This window comes from Emys orbicularis, chromosome 1 (genome assembly GCF_028017835.1).
Source record: "Emys orbicularis isolate rEmyOrb1 chromosome 1, rEmyOrb1.hap1, whole genome shotgun sequence".
In the NCBI taxonomy this organism is placed as follows: domain Eukaryota; kingdom Metazoa; phylum Chordata; order Testudines; family Emydidae; genus Emys; species Emys orbicularis.
Genome location: NC_088683.1, coordinates 87986616 through 87999530, shown reverse-complemented (window position 1 = coordinate 87999530; position 12915 = coordinate 87986616). Strand labels below are relative to the sequence as shown.

Below are 12915 nucleotides of genomic sequence, written 5' to 3'. Positions count from 1 at the left end.
TTTTGAACCCTGTTATAGTCTTGGCCTTCACAAAATCCTCTGGCAAAGAGTTCCACAGCTTGACTGTGCATTGTGTGAAGAAATACTTCCTTTTGTTTGTTTTAAACATGCTGCCTATTAATTTCATTTGGTGACCCCTAGTTCTTGTGTTATGAGAAGCATTAAATAACACTTCCTTATTTACTTTCTCCACAACAGTCATGATTTTATAGACCTCTATCATATCCCCCCTTAGTCGTCTCTTTTCCAAGCTGAAAAGTCCCAGTCTTATTAATCTCTCCTCATACGGAATCCATTCCATACCCCTAATCATTTTTGTTGTCCTTTTCTGAACCTTTTCCAATTCCAATATATCTTTTTTGAGATGGGGCAACCACATCTGAAAGCAGTATTCAAGATGTGGGCATACCATGGATTTATATACAGGCAATATGATATTTTCTGTTTTATTATCTATCCCTTTCCTAATGATTCCCAACATTCTGTTAGCTTTTTTGACTGCCACTGCACACTGAATGGATGATTTCAGAGAACTATCTGCAATGACTCCAAGATCTCTCTCTTGAGTGATAACAGCTAATTTAGACTCCATTATTTCAGATGTATAGTTAGGATTATGTTTTCCAATGTGCATTACTTTGCATTTAATCAACATTGAATTTCATCTGCCATTTTATTGCCCAGTCACCCAGTTTTGAGAGATCCCTTTGTAGCTCTTCGCAGTCTGCTTGGGACTTAACTATCTTGAGTAGTTTTATATCATCTGCAAATTTTGCCACCTCAATGTTTACCCCTTTTTCCAGATCATTTATGAATATGTTGAATAGTACCAGTCCCAGTACAAACCCTTGTGGGACACCACTCTCTCCATTCTGAAAACTGACCATTTATTCCTACCCTTTGTTTCCTATCTTTAAACCAGTTACAAATCCATGAGAGGACCTTCCCTCTTATCCCATGACAACTAACTTTGCTTAAGAGCCTTTGATGAGGGACCTTGTCAAAGGCTTTCTGAAAATCTAAGTACATTATATCCACTGGATCCCCCTTGTCCACATGCTTGTTGACCCCCTCAAAGAATTCTAGTAGATTGGTGAGGCATGATTTCTCTTTACAAAAACCATGTTGACTCTTCCCCAACAAATTGTGTTCATCTATGTGTCTGACAATTCTGTTTTTTACTATAGTTTCAACCAGTTTGCCTGGCACTGGGATCAGGCTTACTGGCCTGTAATTGCCGGGATCACCTGTGGAGCCCTTTTTAAAAATTGGCGTCACATTAGCTATCCTCCAGTCATTTGATACAGAAGCTGATTTAAATGATAGGTTACTAACCGCAGTTAGTTGTTCTGCAATTTCACATTTGAGTTCCTTCAGAACTCTTGGGTGAATACCATCTGGTCCTGGTGACTTATTAATGTTTAGTTTATCAATTTGTTCCAAAACCGCATTTAATGATACCTCAGTCTGGGACAGCTGGTTCCTCATATTTGTTACCTAAAAAGAATGGCTCAGATTGGGGAATCTCCTTCACATCCTCAGCCATGAAGACTGATGCAGAGAATTCATTTAGTTTCTCCGCAATGGCTTTATCGTTCTTGAGTGCTCCTTTAGTATCTCGATCGTCCAGTGGTCCCACTGTTGGTAAGCAGGCTTCCTGCTTCTGATGTACTTAAAAAAAATTTTGCTATTACTTTTTGAGTCTTTGGCTAGCTGTTCTTCACATTCTTTTTTGGCCTTCCTAATTATATTTTTACACTTCACTTGCCAGAGTTTATGCTCCTTTTTATTTTCCTCACTAGGATTTAACTACCCAGAAGCTAGGAAGCCCTGACAACCCTGGCTCAAACCGGGGCTTCCAGAGCTTCTGGGATCCCAGCTCTGTGGCAGCCCACAATACCAGCAGACAAGCTGTCAGGAAGCCTGCCTGGTTTCTGTTGGAAGATTCAATAAAGCCAACACATTCCCACAAAATATTTTTATTTTGATTATCAGCATTTTCTAACAGAAAAATGTTTTGTTAGAAAACTTCTGACCAGCTCTAGTCATAATGATCTTGGAAGTAAAATACAATTATTAAATGTATTTACTTTATACATGTATTTTATTACCAAAACATCTTCCACTCCATGGTTCTAATTCTGTCCTTATTTACACCTCCATAGAACTCTACTGACTTAAATAGAGAGGCCTGGGGTGAAAATCAGTGCAAAATTTGGCTCCTGAAGTGTCCTTCTGAACAACTATTTTATGTGGTAAATAAACTGGATTAGACAGACTCTCTCTGAAATTACACTCATGCAACTGAAATTTAAAGTTAGTGGGGATGCATGGGTGTGACTTAGGACAGAAAATGACCTGCTCTACATACCCAAACGCATGAGATTAAAAATGCTTTAAGCAGTACCAGGGCAAATTTAAGAAACAGAGACCTTTGGTTAATAATTTGAAACATTCTAGGCATACACATAATAATGAGCAACTAAGCATTTGGCTGTCAAAGACCTACTGCCACATGAAGTTTGCACAAAAGAGACTTGTCAGCACATCCCAAGAGAAATATGCAGCCATCAGCTGTGATTTTAATTACATGATTGGTTGATTTGTGTATGTTTTTTTAAACAGAGGCTATTTAAATGGTTTTACCAGCAATAAAACATTCTTTCAGGGTGAAATTCACTCCTCCCCACACAAAGCTTGACTAAATGGACTTTGTTCAGGGAATGAAGTGGATGTCAAGGGATGGAATCCACCATCACAACATACAGGCTGGCTACAGGACTGCATCACAGCCCATTGGAAGCTAGCATTCCAGCCCACGTGCTAAAATAGCAACCACAGTCACTCTCCATATCCTCTATGCTGGAATGACTGGATACAAATAAGCATATATCAAGTGGGTCCTACCCTGGGTCATCACAAAGACCCCTTCCATGCTGACCTATTCAGAAAAGATGCAGACTTTCTGTGAAGCACAAGGAGTTACTCCAGATATACACTGGTAAAACTGACAGCTGAATCTGGCCAAAGGTTTTAATTTACGTCAAATTTTGTGAAGGCAAAATTTAAAAAATTAAGTTTGATTTTATCAGTGCTATGGTTATAACTCAAGTATCAGAGGGGTAGCTGTGTTAGTCTGAATCTGTAAAAAGCAACAGAGGGTCCTGTGGCACCTTTAAGACTAACAGAAGTATTGGAGCATAAGCTTTCGTGGATGAAGTGGGCATTCACCCACGAAAGCTTATGCTCCAATACTTCTGTTAGTCTTAAAGGTGCCACAGGACCCTCTGCTGCTTTTTATGGTTATAACTGAAACACATACTTCTGCAGGTGAGTTTTTTCTTTTATGGGCATAAGAAACATTGAGGTTCTTTACCAGTGTATTTTCATTTTTATGCCATTACCTGCCAGGATATCCATGCCTGCAAAAAAAAGCTCTGAAACCACATCACGAATCTCAGTTTCATCAGGAACAGGTGGGGCAGGGCGCAACACTCGTCTATTACTATCAGAGAGAGCTTCTAGGATGGCAAGGAAATGGGCTGCAGTTCCATCAAACATCTCAGTCAGCAGCCGTTCTGTAACAGTACGAGGCCATGGCAACTAAACAAGAGATAAATCTTCGTAAGGTTTTGTAATATTTCAAATGCGTTACAATAAAGCAACAGTTTTTTCAAAACAGTTCTCTGTGAAAAAGTGAGTGCAAGTACAAGAAATAGCACTGCAGTATACATCGTGGTTGTGAATTCTATGATCCAGACGTATAGCAAAGTATCAGGCCAAATTTGTAAGGTACCTAAGGAAGGCATGGATTTCACAATAACCACATACACTGCTGCACACTGTTCTAGTTAGAAAACAACACAATGAAAATTATGAAAGGAAAAAAATATATTAAGCCCATGTAGTCCAGATCTTGTCCTGTAATCACATGGGCTTGATCACTGGGAGCTGAGGACTCTCAGCACTTCACAGGAAGTCAGTGAATATTGACGGTGATCAGCACCCCACAGGATTAAAGCTACAGTCCATTAGGTTGCTCCTTTGGTCTGTACATTTTCCAACCAACATAATGTAAAACATAAGACAATACACACAAAACCATATGCACTATGTTTGGCTGCTAAGTAATGATAAATCTATAAAATAAAATAATAAAACTGAACTCATAATGCTTTGTTTACATGACTGTTCTTTCCTTGTCAAAATCATTACCAGGTATGGAACACTGAAGTGGAGACCCAGTATTTAATGGTCACCTGCTCCATCTCATCATCACTCCAGTTACAATAATTTATTTGACATTTTATCAAATAAAAAGCCTTCAGTAAGGTTTCCAGGACCATCTAACCATTCTAATATTGGGGAATTTCCTTCCTGCATTGGTGGAGCCACATCCTTTATTTCAAATTAGGCACTTTAATTCGAGGAAGCTAAGATGTATACCCAATAAAAAGGGAATAATTTGTGCCATATCTGGCAGCATTTCAGCTATTTATATGCTGATGGATTGTATTTTTATTGTAAAATAAATTATTCACCCATCTTTTCAAACAGGCCACCTCTTTAGAGGTAGCTATTTGTCTTTTCAAAAGAAAGAGCAACCATTTCTACAGGGAGGAGGGTAAATCCACATTTTACTGGCAACCTCATTCCAAACTAAAGACAAGAAATATTTTTAAACAATTCCTTATAATTATACATGCAGGTTTAAAATTTCCCAAGTATATTATATTGGATTTTAAAAACCTAACATTTGTTGCTAAGTTGTTATATCCCCAATCTTTCTTTCAACAGCATGGGGGAAATAATTACAGTCCCAAACCTGCAACTGGCTCTATGCAACAGAACCCTGCCCCCATGTATAGCCCTTGACCGTTTATGCACAAAACACAGGTTTTATTTAAATAAATAAATAAATAAATGCCTGAGTTGGGGAAGATAACTATACACTGCAGTGATAGCAATATTGTTTTAGCTGTAAACAGTTCCCTGTGGTGTTTGCAATCCAAATATTTCAGCATTAATTACTGAAAACTAATGGAAAATGAGCCAGCCTATTTTCATTTTCCAAGTTAAATTAAGAGCTAAAAGTACATGGAACTCCACACATACTAAAAGTTAAGCATGTACTTATATACTTTGCTGGATCAGGACCAGATCACTCAGCACCTTGCAGGATCAAACGCTTATCAGGCATTCCAGTCTAAATATCCCTACATTCTGGCTTTTCTACACAAATGTTTCGTTCGCGCAAGCTGAGGTATAAAACTACCTGCAAAAGCCTGCCGTGCACTTAAGTGTCCATGTGGACCCTGCTGCTGCGCACTAAAAGTTCCCTAGTGCACTTTGATCTATGGCTGTTTCAAAGCTGGATAAATCAAAGGGCACTAGAAAACTTTTAGTTCATGGCATTACGGTTCACACTGACACTGAGTGCATGGCACACTAGTGCCGGGTAGATTTACACCTCAGTTTGCCACGAGCAAAGTGTTCATATAGACACGCTCTCTGTCTTCTTATCATACTATGAATACTGCTCTACACATGTTTTATAACATTAAAATGTCACAAAAATTGCTTTAAAAGTGAACCAGTGCAGGCAAATATAGTTCTATAGATTTTTCCCATTTATTTGAACATTAGTAAATCTACAAAATGTGCAGAAATATTTTTGGCACTGATATCACATTTAGGATTCACAACATTGAACAAAAAATCAAACTATAAAAGCATGTAAAAACAAATAATATGACAATTCAATACCTCTGTTTGCTAAGGCCAAGAAAACAGGCATGGCAAGTAGTGGACAAAAATGTCACATTTTAAAACAATTATTAAGAAATTAATTCCTAACAATCAGTCACTTTTAAAACCAGGCATTAAGTAACATCAGAAACTGATACAGTATTATGTGAAATCTTTGGGAATTACATTGTAAACTGAATTATCTCCTGACCCAGACCACAGACTTCAAAGTCTGCAGAAACAACACCCCCATTAGAAATGTACACCTGCTTCCCCAAGTCCTGCTGAAGGACATCACCTAAAACCAGCTAAGTTTTACTGAGCCAAATCTTTGAGAAATCTGGTAGTCTTTACATATGCAAACCACACCCTCCTGAAAAAAATTGTGGCATGACCTGGTTTTATACAACCTGAGGTTTCAGATAAGTGAGGTTTGGATCAACTGGATTGTGCTATATACTCAGAAGTTTAATATGAAAGTATACATGACTGAAATCACATATGACCTGATACTGAAGCCCTTGATACTCTTTTATACCAATGTATCATACAAAGTTTGATCAGGGCGATCAGGTCACATCTGAAATGTGTCAGGATGATGATGTTATAGCTTTGCTATTAACTACAGTAAGGCTAAGTTTTTGTCACAGATATTTTTTGAAAAAACGTCATGGAAAGGTCACTGGCAATAAACAAAAATTCACAGAGGCCTGTGACCTGTCTCTGACTTTCACTAAAAATATCCCTGACAAAATGGGGAGGTGGGTTCAGCACCCACTCTTGCTGGGGCTCCCAGGTCCCTACTGCTCTGGGGAGTGGGAGCTCTGGGGTCTCCCTACCCACAGGGGTTGACTGCTGTGGGGTCTCCTTCCCCCCAAAGTGGCTGGGAGCTATGGGGGGGCCACTGATGCAGCTGGACAGCTGCAGGGTCCCCCTGCCGTGGCTGGGCAGCTTCGGGAAGACCCTCACCGCCGACCATGTCTGGACAGTTGCGGGGCGGGGGGGGTCCCCTGCTGCTCACTGCAGCTGGGCAGCTGTGGGAGTTCCCCTGCCGCTCCCCTGGGCTGGGCAGCTGCAGGCTCCCCCCACCAGAGTGGGGGCTCAGAGCTGCGAGGGCGGGGCTGGCAGGGAGCTCCAGCCCCGGGCAGAAAATGTCACAGAAGTCAAAGGAAGTCACGCAATCCGTGACCCTTTGACCTCCATGACATAATCATAACCTTAACTATAAGCAATATCAGTTGAGAAATCCCATGATTTCATAATGTTATCTCTGATGGAACTTATCTATACACCTGTTTTTCCCCAATAATGATTAATACTCAGACTTTTTTCTATTAGTAAAGAAACAATAACAGTATGTACAAATGATATTAATATTTAATAGCATATTATTTTCCAGCAAAAATTACATTCTTCTGATTTTGAATATGACTGGGGTTTACCAAATATAGTGCTTTCATTCTCAGGCTATCCCAAAAGTACTTTATGAATAAATAAGTTAGATAATCATTGTGCAAGTAAATAAAGCTTATCAACAATTCACACAGCTCTGTATATTTAACAGTGACAGAATAAATGATGAGACAGAAATGGGAGTTATGCAAGGGGATTTCTAACTTCTGCCTTGATGGCCTCTCAGCCCAGACAGAAAAGACCTCTTGTCTCTCATCTCACCCAGAGGATGATAGTGTAGCACTTACCTATGCCTCTTGGTACTGCTATATTTGTAATGAGCAAGAATGGAAATCATAGGACCAGATTAACCACAGGTTTACCCCACCAAAAACTCTGACACAGGTCCACAGCATAAAGCCTTTCAGTAGCGGAGGCTGCAATGATGCAAAGTGACTGCAAGCAAGTACTGACCAGCAAGAGAGAGTAGTTGGAGAGTGTGCTGGTTAGAGCCTCTCTCCCATTTGGCAGAGAGGCTATGTAGCCCTAGCAAGAATTAAAGTTACCCCAACTCCAGATGAAACCATAAGGGAAAAAGCAGAATTACCATCTGCCTTTCTTGGGGTGAATCACCCCTGGAGTGTAAAGGGCTTCTCTAGCTCCGGGAACTGTAAATCACACCTCCCTGCACCAGCGTTAGTGGAAGTTCTATAGCCTATGTTATGCAGGGGGTCAGACTTGATGATCACAGGATCCCTTCTGGCCTTAGACTCTATGAATGTATGAATCTTGTCTCTAGGAAAGGTCTTGAACCCAATGACTTTAAACCTGACTCAGAAGGAAGAGTGATACTCTCTGAGGTATATGGGGGAACTATTATGAATACACATAATAGTATAAAAATAAATGCAGCTATTAAAGCTAATAAAGTAGGTCTGGGTGTTGTCCAAAGAAAGCAAGTATGCAAAAATATTTAATATTATGAAATGTTTCTCTATACTAATTTATAAGGCTTCTCCCAATGGAACACTTGGCTGTGGCAGCTAAGATTGTTGGCAATAGAATGTGAGTTGGGGAAAATGATTATTTCCATCAAAGGCTATTTCATACTTTGCACTCATTTATGTAGGTCACAGAATCTTAAGGGGGAGTGAGGAATCTCTGAAAAATGTATCTTTCAAGGTTTGAGAGGAGTACTGCAACGCAAAAATCCACTGAAAATTTGTTGAAACTGGCCCTGAATCTTTAATGTAATTAAATACAGTAGGGAAAATTCAAGGGGCCATACACCAGGGATGAATTTGAAAGGTTTTTAAAAATTATATTAAATACTGTAGAGTTGTGGCTATTTTGCAGTGTACAGCCAAGAACATTTATCCTGCACAAATAACATACAGCCACTAAAGAAAACGAGCCCTGAATGATCTAATATAGACCATATTGCCTATTAAAATAATTACATCCTTAAGTTGGTTCCGAGTCTTAATGGTAAAGTTAATATGTTATTTATAAGGCTGGAAAGGGAAAACAAATCATTCTGTTTGCAGATAATGCTGTATGCCCACATAAGATGTGTGCTAGGCAAAGCTATGTCATACCATTACTAAAAATAAGTAATAAACAGATCAAAAAGAAAAAGATTTACACAAAATTCTAAACTTACATTTTGTGCTTCCTTTAGATTAACCCTTAATTTTGGTCGAAAAAATCCTTTGGGCTTTCTTCTGGATTCATATACTGCTCTCTTGAAAACCATTACTGCCATCTGACTCAAAGAGAAGCAGGTGAGTAAAAACTGTGTTATGTATTCTGCTTGTTCAGCTGTATGTATTGTAATTTTTATAAATTGTGACATGTTTATACCTTTATAGTGGCCTCTCTAAAAACTTTTTTTGTTTCTGAATTTTGTGGTGAAGAACTCATGCTTTCCAATTGCTTTAGTTCATCAATTTTACTCAGACCACGGCGAGCGAATACCTATATAGCAAAAATTGGATAAAGAGTTGATTTATCTATCTTGATATTATGGTTCTGTGCTCTGCTTGCTATGAGAGGGAGAGTACAATAGCCACACCACCTCCTCATCCTTGTGTTCAGAGAACAATAAAGACTGAAATCATAGCCAGCTCCTGTACAACAGATGCAAGGGGAGAGAAACTCCTTGCTCTCTCTTCTTTTGTGCAACCGCTGAGGGGCTGGCCACAGTCGAGCCCTGAACACTTAGAATGTTTATGTACATATTAAAAATGTATTACTGTGCTTTAATTTGAATTGATTAGTTCAATTTATACAGAAAAACATACTGTAGTAGCCTAACTACATTTCTGAATGCAGATAAAAAGCAAATATAATAATAAAATATAATATTTAAATAAATATGCAGCTTGCCATTTATTGTTACAAATAAAATTATAAGAGTGATACATAAGGCTACCTCTCCATGGATGCTGGCTTGGCTGTCATAATAACAATAACAAACTGCAGTGTAAAGGGTGGTTCTCCATGTCAAATAGTGTACAGCTAAAAGTGGTACTGATGATTCCATACATATGCTGGCCCACAATAGGTATTCCAGCACCTGTGATGGGAAAAAACAATTATAAACAAAACATTATAAAGAACTGCTCAAATTGTATTAACAGTATAAACTTGAAACAGTTGGCTGAGAAAATTATTAAGCATTGATATGCATTTCCTATTGCTCAAAGATACACATAAAAAACATGGACTTAAATAACAGAGCAAATTAGAACAAGAAATCACAGAAAGAGAGTTAATATTTCATTCATTTTACTTTCAGTCATTTATTAATTTTTCCACCTAGAATTGTGTTCATTTTCATCTCTAGACCTGAAGAAGAACTCTACATAGTTCAAAAGCTGGTCTCTTTCATCAACAGAAGTTAATCCAATAAAAGATATTACATCATCCACCTTGTCTCTCTTCATCTTCACCAGACATTTTATGGCCTGAGATATCAAAACAATCCCAGTTCACTACTAAACTGTTTCCTCATTTAGGGCTTGATCCTGCTCTCATTCAAGTCAATTGAAAAACTCCTATTCACTTGAAAGATGCAAGATCAAGCCCTTTAGGCTCTGATCCCGCAAAGCATTGAGCGCTTCTTATGAGGTGCTGAGCACACTCCACTTTCACTGTCCTCAGTGGGTATAGGAGATTCAGGCCTTCAGTTTGGGGAAATTCATCCTCTTCTCCAAACCTACTCTTCACAGCAAAGACCTCTTGTTATAATTAGCCCTGCTAAAAGACAGGTCTACCTTGATTTCTACAGAATCACACCACTTCACCCTACTGAACAGCATTTTCCTCCCTTACTATCTTTGGGCCTGATGCTCTATGAGATGCTGAGCACCCTCATTTCCAAATGAAGTCAATTTACAAACTCAGGCCTTCTGTAAATTACTGAACCGAAAATACATGTCCTGAATGTAGCTGACAGTGTTTCCTCCAGAAACCATGAAGCACATTACATGTATAATATGAGCTACACTGGCATATAGAATAAAGGTACAAAGTCACTTCCAGTTTCAATGCTAAGATGATCAAATGGAAAATTTCCTTTGAAACTCTCCAGTCGCTGACAGTGATACACTTGCTCTTTATGCATGACTGAAATAACCATCTGTCAACAACAAAAAATATTGGATCCAAGATTGTCCAGTGTCTGTTTACTCCAGGTGGGGGGGAAATTGAAATCCAATTCAAATCTAGATAAATAAAAAAATAAAGTCCAGGGCATACCAACTGAGATACTCACATGAAAGAAACTTTCATGATTAAAAAAAACCCAGCCACAGGGTGTCACTACAGCTCTACCAAAAACCAGCAAAAGGGTAATTCCATTCATATAAACAAACAGCCCAATATGGCTCAGCTTGCTGATTTATACCCTATTTTAAATAGTGGAATCATAACGACGTATAATAAATTATCCTAACCTCAGTTAACAACAGATTGCCATTAAGAGTCATTGGTACTATTTGCTTTAGTTAAGCATTTATAGTGATGACAGAGTTACAGTGTAGTATTTGTCAGATGTGGATAAAAACATCTGTCTAAAGCATTCTGTTTTATTCAGATTTACAAGTAAGCAGTATTATATGATGGATATTTTTAAAAGATTTTTTGTCAAAATGAAGTCAAAAGGCCACATTCTCAGCTGGTGTAAATCAATGTAACAGACTTCAATGGAGCAATAATGATCTATACCAGTTGAAGATCTGGCCCAAAACATGCAGTGGGAATGAGGCTCCATTAGGGATATCTAATTAAGGTCTTGAGAACCCTAAGCTCAACCCTCTGCCTTCCTCACAAAGCCAGTATAAGAATCTTGTGCCACCCTTTTTTGATAATTGACTACTTTGGAATCACTACCTTGTGTCGAGATATTAGGAGCCAAGAATTGGGGTGATAAATCATTAAAATGTTGTGCAGTTAAAGTGTGCTTCACTTTTGAAATAAATAGTTTATTAAATTAAAAATGAACTAAATACAACTTCAAGGGGCTTGGATGACTCTTACTGCAACACTCCACAGGGGCCTGACTAATCCCAAAGACCAGCAGCCTGGTATGCTGGGGTCATATGCTCACAGTTGAACGCCACAGAGGTCCATGAAGGCTTGGGGGGACTCATGTTCTCCTGCCCTTCTACACGAGCCTCTCTGGACACCAAACTCTTTTACCCCACTGTCCAGGATGGTCAGCGTTACTATTGCCAGGGAGAGTGGAGTTGGTCAGATAAGATTTACCCAATGTGACAAAATAAAAATGCATTTCCTTCTTTTCTGTAAAATTCTGTTTGCTGTAAAGCTAAAAGTATTCTTAATAGCTGTACAATATATTAGAAATACCAAATATAAAAAACCTTCCAGTTTATCTTGCCATACCTTAGCAGACTGACCTATGCTCATCAAACGTCTGCATATTGTGTATATATAAATTGTACCTAGAAGAATAAAAATAAATTAAAATCTATACAAAAATGGATACGAGTCCAACATTTCTACTTCAAATCTGTTATGCTAGTTAACTGAAATGTTGTTGTTAGAATTTGGATTGTTAATAAGTCTCTTATTTCAAGATGAAAAACAACTGAAAATATAGTTTTAAAAATTAAAAAACTTTTAACATAATTATTTTTAAATTAGAGAAGTTGAAGCCATTCAAATTCTTGTGTGATGTTAATGTCCATTGTAAAATAAGTAGAAAAACAGCCTCATAAAAATTATATATTACTGAAGTCTTAAATGTCTACTAGAAATATTTAATATCACAGGTCAAATCAAGGGATGTGACTATTGGGGGTAGAATTTTCATGGGAAAATTCATGGGACTTGTGCTCTTCAATCACTAAAGTACTTTTGAAAATCCCATCATGGAAGTGTAACATGTGTAACAAAGTTCTGAGTACACAAAAAGCTAGACAAGCAATAAAACACTCCAGGGTGTATATTCTGTGTAGAAAAGGACACCTGTAGTGCAAAGAGGCAGCCAAACGCCAATCAACACAACTAGAAGGACATTTTATCAACAAGCCACCCCACAGCATCCATTAATAGGGTATAGGTATATGCCTCGGATGTGTAGTGAGCCACAAACCTCCTGTTGCTGAGGGAGCTACAGAAAGATGTTCTACCCAGAAGAAGGGGCAATGTCCTAGGAGGAGAAATGCCAGAGTTCAGGTCCTACCCTAACCTCATTTCAGCCAGTTGGAAGGAGCTAATGCTGGCCAAAACCGTGCTCAAGACAGGGAT

At 38.4% G+C, this 12915-nt stretch overlaps 1 protein-coding gene across 1 annotated transcript in view; it reads right to left on the bottom strand.

Moving 5' to 3' along the window:
- Window positions 1–12915, bottom strand: part of CFAP54 (cilia and flagella associated protein 54) — a 215509-nt gene that overhangs the window by 182177 nt on the left and 20417 nt on the right. Inside the window, exons 5-9 of the mRNA XM_065423873.1 lie at window positions 12049–12107; window positions 9575–9718; window positions 9004–9117; window positions 8804–8905; window positions 3405–3603 (exon numbers count right to left, since the gene is read on the bottom strand). Coding sequence (XP_065279945.1) covers window positions 3405–3603; window positions 8804–8905; window positions 9004–9117; window positions 9575–9718; window positions 12049–12107 — 618 coding nt within the window. The remainder of the gene's footprint in view (window positions 1–3404; window positions 3604–8803; window positions 8906–9003; window positions 9118–9574; window positions 9719–12048; window positions 12108–12915) is intronic.